The 11,515-nt window shown below is 33.5% G+C and overlaps 1 protein-coding gene across 2 annotated transcripts in view; it reads right to left on the bottom strand.

Moving 5' to 3' along the window:
- LRP12 (LDL receptor related protein 12) overlaps nt 1–11,515 on the bottom strand; it is an 81,132-nt gene that overhangs the window by 9,234 nt on the left and 60,383 nt on the right. For both annotated transcript variants that reach the window (XM_072949597.1, XM_006216384.3), the window contains 3 exons: nt 9,780–9,915; nt 2,641–2,843; nt 51–1,155 (listed from right to left, as the gene is read on the bottom strand). In XM_072949597.1, the coding sequence (XP_072805698.1) occupies nt 51–1,155; nt 2,641–2,843; nt 9,780–9,915 (1,444 nt within the window). The remainder of the gene's footprint in view (nt 1–50; nt 1,156–2,640; nt 2,844–9,779; nt 9,916–11,515) is intronic.

Raw genomic sequence — 11,515 nt, forward strand, 5'->3', positions numbered from 1 at the left:
TGCTTTTATAGTGGACAGCATAAGCACTGTAGTCTTGTCTTAATACTGACCTTCGTTCAAACATCCTCAGAGAATAAAGCTTACAGGTACATCCCAACGCAATGACCAGCAACAGGCCACAGATGAGGCTCCCTATGACGGCTGCAGTTATGACTCGGGTGGGCACAATCACCGGGCAATTCTCCTCATCGCTGCCATCGCCGCAATCGTCCTGAGAGTCACACACCCAACTTTCAAACACACAACGGTTGTTTTTACAATGGAAGTTTCCTGGCTGGCAAAAAAAGCAGTTTTTCTCATCGGAGCCATTTGGGCAATGATTCTGGTAGTTGCAGCGATCAGAACGAGGGTAACAGACACCGTTTCGGGAACACGGAAACTCTTCCTTTTGGCACATGGTACAGTTGACTTCATCCCTTCCATTTGGGCAATGCCAATATCCATCACAACGCTGCTGCTCTGTGTAGCACCCCCAGTTCCCCCCACAGGGTATTTCCCATGGCAGACAGAAGCCATCTACTTGGTAAGTAGCATTAAATCCCCTTGCGGCATTGACCTTATCGGCACAGAAATGTACCCTTATCTGCCCAGAAGAAGACACAACTGTGAGAGGCGCGTGAGAATCAAAAGCAGTTAACACACGCAAAAGCTTGTGTGGATTCTCCTCTAATCCATCATATATTTTAACATAATCACCGTAACCAGTACCATCAAGTTTAAAGTCAGTGAAGCGCAAGATGACTTTACGATGATCACCAGTGTCTATTAACCAGGTGCAGTTGCTTCCAGGAGGATAGAAGTCTGGATAATTGGGAGAATTAAAAGTACCGTAAAAATATTTTAACCACTGCCCACAAGTTGGCACATCACAGTCTATCTCATCTCCAAGGTCGAGGCAGTCAATGTTCCCATCACATTTTAAAGATTCGGGGAGGCAAGTGTAAACTTTGGTAAACCGAGACAGACACTGGAACTGGTTGTAAGCACAGGGCTGGAAAGAAGCAGATGTTGGAGGATTAGCTTCTTTGGCACAGACCTCTTCATCAGAACTGTCTCCACATTCATCCATGTTGTTGCATTTCCAGGCTGCTGGTATACACTTCCCATTACCACAACGAAACTGGTCACAAGCACAGTTTGGTTCCTCAGATTTCCCTGGGAGGACATAGGGAAGAGGGAGATACGGAGGTAAGGAGAAAAAAACATACTTTTAAAAAGATATATAACAGCAAGTGGTATTTTTATAATAAGTGTTGATTAAGCCCAAGCAATTGTTGGGCTTAATCAAAAAATAAGTTAAGTTCTAATGGCAAATACTGGCTCACTGATTACTCAACAATTCGATTTATTAAACGTTTATGATTTGTTCCATGAAGATCTCTGCAGCTGATCTAAAGAGAAAGGGCCAATTCAGTTCTCTGCAGAAGCCATTTTATTGCAGAATATTTACTAAAATGATGTAAGAAATATGAGCCACTATGATATATTGCCTAAGAATTTCAAATAACCTATTGTATAAACATTTTGAAATGAAAAAAATTTATCCACAATAATCACTTTTTCAAATATATTTTAAATATTCTTCCAGTTATTTATACACAGTATTTTGCTATGTATGTCATAGCGCCCATTATTTAGGCTCAAATTTTTTGTGAGCCCATTATTTAGGCTCAAATTTTTGCTAAGATTATCCTAAAGCTAAGTTTATACTATTTATATGTTTCATGTAACCACAACATGGTACTTCCATTTTATAATTTCTATTATTTTGATACAACTGCAAAATAATTTATGAATCTAAGCTGAAGGTGTAAATTTACTCATCAAAATACTAGTGGGAAGGAGAGAGAACTGAAATGTTTATAGAATTCTAATTATCTTCATGTTCTACCCTAAATACATAACAATAAGGAGGCAGGGGAAGAAAATCAAACGTTAAAGAGTCCTACGGTCCAAACTGACAATGATGGCCAATATTTACCTTTCCATTAATATTTACTGGTAAATAAGTAAGAGAAAATGTGCTTCAGAACCTAAATAAATATTACAAAGACTGTGTTTTTAATTACAAAAAAAAGGGAGAAAGCAGCATATATTTGTTAAAGGAGACCATGTAATTTCAGAAAATGTAAAATGATTTTCACCAAAAATGGACCTGACTCTAATGCTCTGAATTGTTCATATTTGTCACTTTTTGGGATAAAGTTTAAGAACAGCAAAAGATGACTTCTGATGCTACAAACTATGAAGGATAAATCAATTATGTCTTTTCTTTGAAGGTGCCAAGACAATGCTAATGCACATATACAAAAATACATTCGAAGTAACTTTCAGGATCTGGATAAGCACTTGAGGGAAAAAAGTTGCTTTTCAAATACATGTATTTAAAATGTTCTTAAAAAAAGAAGATTGACTTTAGTTTTTAAAATTAATCATGTTCCTAGGATTATACGAAATTCCTTTTTGAGATCCAGCTCTAGGGCACCTGAACACTGGGCCTCTAATTCATCAATTTCAGATGTGTTTTTAGGACTTGGTCACAATTAAATGGACATTGTTTAGAAGACTCGTCCTAAAGTGACTGAGCAGTTAATACTACAGAATCTTGTTCCACAGCTTTCTTCTTATTTAAAAACACACCTGAGAAATACGCCAGTCTGAAACCCTTTCTAGAGATGCTGTCATCGGAGTGGAACCTGATCCAGACGTGGTCTTGTGAAGAAATATACGGTGGCGGGACTGTGGACCCACAGGCTCTGTAACTTTCAATATTCTTGTATGTTTCTATCGTCAACCAGTCCAAACTGCATCTTCTGGACCCTTGAATATCAAAATCCTGAAAACTACAAATAAAAAGTCAGAAAAGGCTATTGAAAGGGGAATTTTGGAAAAATAATTCATAATACAAAGTGAGTGAGGACTTGATTATAAGCTTCCACACATTCACTGATTTTCCTGGGTCTTCCCTGCATATAACTATATCATCAGCCAATATTACTGCTTCTAGGCTCCTAATATTTATACCCCTTTCCCAGGTTCCAGAACAATACTTCATAAGTAACACCAGACTACAAAATAATGCTATAAAACAGACGATAGTTGGCACCTTTTTTCTTCCTGATTCTCCCTGTATGTGTTTAGGAAGGACAACTTCTAATTTATAACACCCTAAACTGTTCTTGGCTTGAACCAGAAACACCTTTCCATAATCCAATAAACTGAAGAACACACAGAGGAAGTCAGTCTTCTCTTAGATTAGACTGGCTCTGTTTGCTTAATGAAAAGTTTACAGCTTACTTTTTCAGGACAGCAAATAGCACAAACCTGAGCAAAAAAGGTTAAAAATGAATGAACAAAAAACTTCTTCAGAGAAAAGTCCCTGAGTTTGAGAATACATTTCTACATAAACCATTTATAGCCAAACTACAAGATATTGTTTGGCTATACATACAAAATTAGCCACAGCTATAAAAAAAAAAACCAAAATATCATTTATCAGTAACATTTCTCCCCCCAAAGTGAGATTATTTACCTCTGCCTTAAACCAAACGATAATAAAGTTAATTATCCAAGGATTTTTATACCAGGATATTTCCTCTTTAAATATTCTGAGTAACTATAACAAAGGCTGACAAACAATCTGACTGCGTCCAGTTTTTTCACTATTATGAACAATGCTTTAAAGAATCCATATACATGTTCTCTCCATGTAAAGAATCCTATATACCTAAGTGTTTCTCTAGGACAAATTTTTTGAGAAGTAGAATTGCTAGGTCAAAAGACACACTTCCACTTTAAATTTGATAGTGACACTGAGAAAAATGTTTATACCAACTCAATTCCACTGATTGTATATGAAAAAGTAACTTATACCCTGTAACTCTGGCAAAACAAAACATTCTATTTCTAAAGATTCACTGCCAATCAGGGAAGGATATGGAGAAAAGGGAACCCTTGTACACTGTTGGTGGGAATGTAAATTGGTGCAGTCACAAAGAAACAGTACAGAGGTTCCTCAAAAAATTAAAAACAGAACTACCCTATGATCCAGCAATTTTACTTCCAGGTATTTACCCAAAGAAAACAAAAACACTAGTTGAAAAAAGTTTTATGCACCCCAGTTTTCACTGGCAGCATTACTTATAATAGCCAAGAAATGGAAGCAACCTACTTCCATAAAGTATAAAAATATACATTTAATCAACTAAAATGTTTAAGATTCATGAAATGAGGGACCTGTTCCAGAAAAAAAGAGTTAATAAACATCTAATTGTGTATGTACTATTGGGGATTTGGTCTGCTAATGTTTCACTTAGGATGTTGAAAATACATTTATAAGTGGCAACGGTGTTTTTGGTTTTTCTTTTTTTTATGCTTCATAATAGTTCATGTAACAAAGATACGGTTTACAAACCTGTGCTTGTGCTTCTTCAGAGTACAGATGATTTAGGTAGAAATCTTCAATGTCTTCATGTTTTTTGGTTTAAGCAGCTTTTCCTAAACTTTCATTAAGTCAGTGTTGATAATTTAAATGCTCTTAGAAATTATCATTTTATCTTGAAAGTAAAATTTATTATTGCAAAGCTATACATACTACTTTCATACAATTGTTTAAATTTTCATATCTGTGGTCTTTAAATTTGTTTCGATTTTCTACCATAGATAAATGTAATACTGGTAAAAAGAGTTTCATCTCTTTTCATTTATTATACCACTAATCACTACTTATTGGAGTGCCGCATTGACTGAAGGTTCAAGTCCAAGCAGTGAAAACATGTACCCCTGTCTTGGTCCTTAGTGCTAAAATTAACTTCAATGTTAAGTTTGGTTTTTAATTTTTTTTTCAGATACCTTTTATCAGGTTAAAGAAATTCTTTCTCTATTCATTTGGTAAAACTTGCCTGTAAAACTCTCTGGATGTAGAATCTTATTTTGACTGTTGATTTAATTTCTTTAACAACCATTGCATTAATAAGTTTTCTAATTCTTCTTGAATCAATTTTGTTAACACACACTTAGAAAATGACTCATTTCATCTAATTAAAGTATTAATATAAACCATTCATGGTATTCCTTTATGACTTTTAAAATCTCTCTCATTGTTTTCATTATTACAGACACTTTTGTTCTTGAGATTTGGGGGGTTTTTTTGTGGTACCTTTCCTCTTTTTTCTTTACTGTTGCCTTGAAATTTGTCTTTGTCTATTTTCCCCAGTCTTTCCAAAAATGAGTTTTTGGTTTTTTGAATCATTTTTTGTTGTTGTTGTTGTTTAATTATTTTCTGATTTTAACTTTATTTTCTCTACTGAAGATTTACCCTGTAGCTATTCTTCTAAGCAGCTGAGAAAACGCTGAGCTTATTTATTTCCCATCTTACTAATTTTTAAATCAATGCATTAAAGCTAGAAATTTCTAAGTACTCTTTCAACGTGTTCCAACAGTTTTAATATATAATGCTTTCATGATAACTATTTTAATATATTTTAAGTTCCACCATAATTTCCATCTTTAATGCAGGAATTATTTACGAAAATGTTTCTGAACATATGGGTTTTTAATTGGTTTCTAATTTCACTGCATCATGGTCAGAGAACACAACCTGAATGAAGTAAAGGCTGGAAATACAGTCAGAATTCCTTTGTGATTTAATACATATTCAGTTTTTTAAAAATAAATGTTTCACATGTTTTTGAAAGGAATGTGTATTCTCTGTTCACTGAAATAGGTATAAACATTACACACATATATAATGATGCTTCTATTGGATCAAGCTTATTAATTTTATTGAGTCTTCTCTATTTCTACTAATTTTTTGTGCTTAATGTATTCAGATTAAAAGTATGTTTATAAACTTCCACTATAATTGTGGACTAGTTACTTGTTTGGTAATTTCCCACATTTTGCTTTGCTTGTGTTTCTAGGCTGTTTAACACAATGTTTAACCACGATTATACCTAGTGGATTATTCCATTTGTTACTAATATTTTGTGTCTTCAGGTCAATTACATCTGTTGTTAACCTTCCTACACTAGCTTTCTCCTAATCAGTACTTCCAAAGCTTATCTTTCCCTATCTTCATTTTTCAGACTTTCTGTGTTAGTGCTGCTTTAGGTATGTTCCTATAAGACCATTAAAGGGGTTAATAACACTTAACCAACCAATGAACCTGATCAGTCGGTCTATCTTGCAAAGGTTAAGTTAGTTTTTTTATTTGAATAGCCTTGCTATTTGGGGGGAGGGGAGCTCTCATTTTCCTCCTTTATTGTTTTTTTCTGTATTAATAGGTTTCTATTTTTAAAATTTTATTTTCTTCCACTAGATGCTCAATTTTGTTCTAATAAAGTCTAAGTAAGAGTATTCAGTGTTTCTATTCTCCTCTCAAATTCAGTAGAAAAATGTTTAACTTTATTTTCACCAATCTGTAACTGCAATTTTAACATTTCCTACACTTAACGACTATAAACAAGCCATGAACAGTATTTAGTGTCTTTCACATTGTCACCAACAGAAATCACAGATAATTTCATATTACATTTGTTTTAATAGATCTCTAAAATAACTATTTACACTCAAAACCACTTTGAAATTACACTAATTGTTAGAACCATCACTTGCTCACTAATACGTTAACAAGCATATTTGTATTATGTTGTAAATCTGTAGAAATATCAGATAGCTATATTTCAAGAATAACTGGTTCCCTCTGTAATGCTATATATTTTGTTTTATAAATTTAAAAACATCCTGGGAAAAGATCTATAGGTTTCATCAAACTACCAAAGGATTCATGGCATAAAAAAAGTCAAGAAAAAAACCCCCTATATAATAAAGCATATATTGTCTGTAGTGAATTTGTGTTCCAGCTTGATTTTGTTGGCTGTTTTCATTAATATTCATTTTTTTCACACATTCTAGAAATTTGGGTTGCAAGCTTTTGTGGAAGTTTTAAAAAAAATCTTCTCTCCCCTTACATTCCCCCAAAGCACCTTTTTTGTGGCGACCTCTACTAACTCCATTGCAAAACCAGCCCTAGCATGGTGGTTCCCAGTGGTATCACCGATCAAGCTGCAAAGTCAGCTGGGGGCTTAGCTAAATTTCCAATTGTCATGGTATGCCCAGGTAAACTCTCAGCCCCATCAAAGTTCTGGCAGAGGTTAGAAGTTTTTTTAGCTTCCTTCCTTTTTTTTTTTTTTTAACATTTTTTATTGATTTATAATCATTTTACAATGTTGTGTCAAATTCCAGTGTTCAGCACAATTTTTCAGTCATACATAGACATATACACACTCATTGTCACATTTTTTTCTCTGTGAGCTACCATAACGTTTTGTGTATATTTCCCTGTGCTACACAGTATAATCTTGTTTTATCTATTCTACAATTTTGAAATCCCAGTCTATCCCTTCCCACCCTCCGCCTCCCTGGCAACCACAAGTATGTATTCTCTGTCTATGAGTCTATTTCTGTCCTGTATTTATGCTTTGGTTTTGTTCGTTTGTTTGTTTTTTAGAGTCCACATATGAGCGATCTCATATGGTATTCTTCTTTCTCTTTCTGGCTTAGCTTCCTTTCTTGAGCAAAATATCCTGACCCTAGTCCTTGGCTTCAAACAGGGAACAAGAATCCAATCCCCTATCTCCTATGGGTAAGATGGCCTTTGTGTATTCTGGAAGATTTCAAGGGAGAGGATAAAAAAGCTTTTATATTACTATCTTTAGCCAATTTATATTGTTTGTTTATAGCAATTTCATTTTCCTCTTTCATCTAGATTTTAACTATTTTAAATTCAGAAATGAATGCAGTTCTTTTTTTTTTTTACCAAAATGTTTTAAAACATCTTAGTCTAGATAATCAAGTACCTTGCTTTGACTAGTTAATATGGTAAATTAATACTTCCCAATATTGACTCATTTATATGTCTAAATGAGCTGCAATTTGAGGATGTATAAATTTCTTTTGAATGATTTATTTTAGATTTAACACCAATACTCACAAATGAAATGTGACTTTGTGTATTATGTGGGTCTGTCATCTTCTTAAAGTTTGGTATCACCATAATGATTTCAGTAAGAACTAGGACAATTACTAAAATTACTCTCATTTTATGAGGTTGACTGTGTAAATCCAAATTCATTTACTCTGTCCAGAATTTAGGATATCTTCTTAGATGTGGGGCTCACCCTCTAATTCTGTCTGCATTTCAGTATTGTGCTTAGTTTTTAGTAAAGCTTTGTGAAATTTCAAGGATCCAACACATGATCAGAACCAGATGGCAGTATTCCATGTAACCTCCTCTGTGCTGGCAAGAATTTCCGAGTTTTACATAACTGAGCCGGCAGGCTACAAATTTAATTTGGGGTTGAATTTTTAGGTTAAAAAAAAAATTTCCAAAAATTCTAGTTTTATGTTTAAAAGAATATTCAGAATCCCTGTGGTAAAATGTTATTTTGAAAGCACATCTGTACTTAGTCATATTTTAAGTAACAGAAAATTGTTCAGATTACAACACTGGTACTGATGCAGAAGGATAACCTTAATGGTACATCCTATCCATCCATCAGGCAAAGGAATTACAATGCTCACAGAGAAATGTTACAGCTTCTATATAAGCTCAGCTCCAGTGTTCCAGACGACATGACCTGGGGCAGATGAAAAGAACAAAAAGAAAACAAACCATATGTCCCTGTTTTATGGCTTCCACATAGTAAAGGGGACAGACTGCAATTGTGTTTCTCCAGAGACTTCTTTTCTCATTACTTAATAAATATAAAAAAGGAGGATGGAAAGAATCAAAAGTAGGCTAAATTTATAATCTAATTTTTTAAAAAATGTAGAATGAAGGGATTTGTGTCTGTGATCTGTAAAGTCTCTCCTAAATCTTAAGTTCCATGATTCTTACCTATAAAAGTGTAACTAATGGAAGCATGTGGAAGATGCCTTTGTGCTGGCTCTGTGACAGGACAGCATTCTTAATTAAGTTACAGTCCTTGTTTAGGTACACTATTTTTTTTTTCTCCCCTTCAGGAAAATTTTCTTTCTAATACCTTGATATAATTTCCTTAAGCAAGCAGTATCTAGTTACACTGAATATTTCCTCCGTAGTATCTTATTCCCACAGTTTTTCTTTGCAATTTTAAATGTCTTTAAAATAATCTTAATCTTCCTTATTGGTATTTATTCTCAGAATCTTAAACTTTTGTTTATCTTCCCTAAGAATATCTTCCAGTTCGTATTCTCAACAAACGTTCTTTTGTTTCATTGTTATGAAAAAAAAGACTTTTCTAGAACACAGTATTTATCCATCATCAGCTTGTTTCAAGTTTTATACACACATACATACACACAGACATAGCCTAAAGCATGTTTTTACTCACTAAGGTAGAGGGCTCTATTAACAGTTAGACCAAGATTATGGGCTAGATCTCCAAGTGGATTAGTGAGTTTTGTTTACCTGTCTCATGGCCAAAAATTATACTCTCGATCCTAATAAGCTATTTTGTAATTGTGTACCTTTTGTTAAAAAGTGGCCTAGAAGAATATGGATGGTTTGGTGCAAATTCATTACCACCATTAGAAAATATTCCAAACATATGCCCCAACAGAAGGGGAAGAATGGGCTGTTACTCTTAACCGCAAGATGGTATCGATAAATATAATTTATTATATTTTCTGAAAATCATCTTTTTGTATTACTGCATGATGAGTGATGATACCTAGAAACTGAATTTATATTTTGTAATAAAATATCATGTAATAATACAGAAGGGTATCAGAATTACCTTATGGTGATGATTTCCCCCGGGTTTGCCCTTATGAACCAGCTACAGTTGATTCTGGCAGGATATTCGGAAGGCCAGCCTGGGCTCGTGATTATACCACTTGGTGCTCGGATTTGTTCTGGAGTCTCTCCACAAGCTGGAAGACAGCCAAAGCAACCTTAACTAATTATTACACTTTAAAATAAAGCATTGAATAAATCAGTATTTATTTAAAAAAAAACACTTCAAGACATCAAATCATATACAATAAAACATGGTATTACCAACCTTAAAAAGATTTTATTAGTCTAAGGAGATTATTTTACCTTCTTCCCTTTTAGTCAAAGTATCTTATCCTATTTAAGTACAATGTTTGGAAGGCATGGAAGTTTTCAAATTGCATCTTTGAATAACAACGTAAGAGTCAGAAGTGCTAGCTTTAGCCATGAAGATCAACTGGTCCGTCCATCTATCTATCTTTCCAAAATGCATCCTTTAAATTTATTTTATTATAAACTACATAAAGTTCAACTTTACTGAACTACTTTTTGTACACCTTAAATAAGGGAATATCATACAAATAGTGTTATGAACAAAATAATTAAAGGAAAGTACATATAAACATATCAGTTAAGATGCTGAGTTGTTAAGAAGTAAGTGGATGATTGGATAAAGACAGCAAAACATTACTTCAAAATTTCTTCAAAGTAGTTCTTTAATTTATTCCATGAATACTTCCAAACTTTATTACAGGATCATAAATGATTCCTAAATTTTAAAAATAAAAGCTTGAAATAGTGATTAAAGTATCATTATGTGATTAGATATCTAAATATTACAGAATAAACATAAAATAAATTCAAACTATTGCCAACACTTTCCTGTTATTATTTTCGTTTCATTATCCTGAACTCTCACAGTAATACAGTTAACACTTTATCAATCCAGAATTCAGCCAATAATCTGACAATTTATTCTCCCTCAATTTGTAAAAGAATCACTGATTATAAAAAAAAAACGTGATGAATGTTTAAATCCTCATTAAAATTTAAAATCTTGGAACCTCTTATTTGATACAATTTTGACAAGCTGGATTATCTAATTTTTAGAGTAAGAGATCAGAAGGAGTAAATTAGAAGTGGGGAGATTAGCTGCCAAAATGACTTTTGTTTTTTCTAACAGCGTATATTATAGTCTATTCAATTTAGGTTAAGTATGCTAGGAAGTATACTAGGGGTATTTTACAAAGTTTTTATCCATAATGATCAAAATAAAGCAAGCTATATTGCTCAGAGTCAATCTTCTACAGCATTACGCATTCTCTGATGAAAACATGCAATCGATGTTTTAAACCTCTGCAGGTTCATGCCTAAAATGGGTCTAGCCTGGAACCAGGGTACACTGCCAGAGGGATCTTGTTTTTAATTACTTTTCGAACACAGAAATTCACGGCATAGAACACAAAGATATAATATATCAAGAGCCTAGCATACATCTTAATTGCCCAGACACAATCAAAGCTTCGAATTTTTTGTTGTTGTTAAATTTCATTAAGAGGAAAATTTCCCTTGCAAAAATGTTTAATTTGATACTTTAGAAAAAGACTAAATGTACCAAATGTGATTCTATGTTGAGCTTATTAATAATGAAGTGCCAGAGTTTGCTTCCAACTTTGCTCTGAGTTATCATCATAATAATTAATGAAAAGGTGCCCTAAATCATTTATAAGGCCTTTTTTCTTTCTTCATCTCTCTCGC

Source organism: Vicugna pacos, chromosome 25, assembly GCF_048564905.1.
Source record: "Vicugna pacos chromosome 25, VicPac4, whole genome shotgun sequence".
In the NCBI taxonomy this organism is placed as follows: Eukaryota; Metazoa; Chordata; class Mammalia; order Artiodactyla; family Camelidae; genus Vicugna; species Vicugna pacos.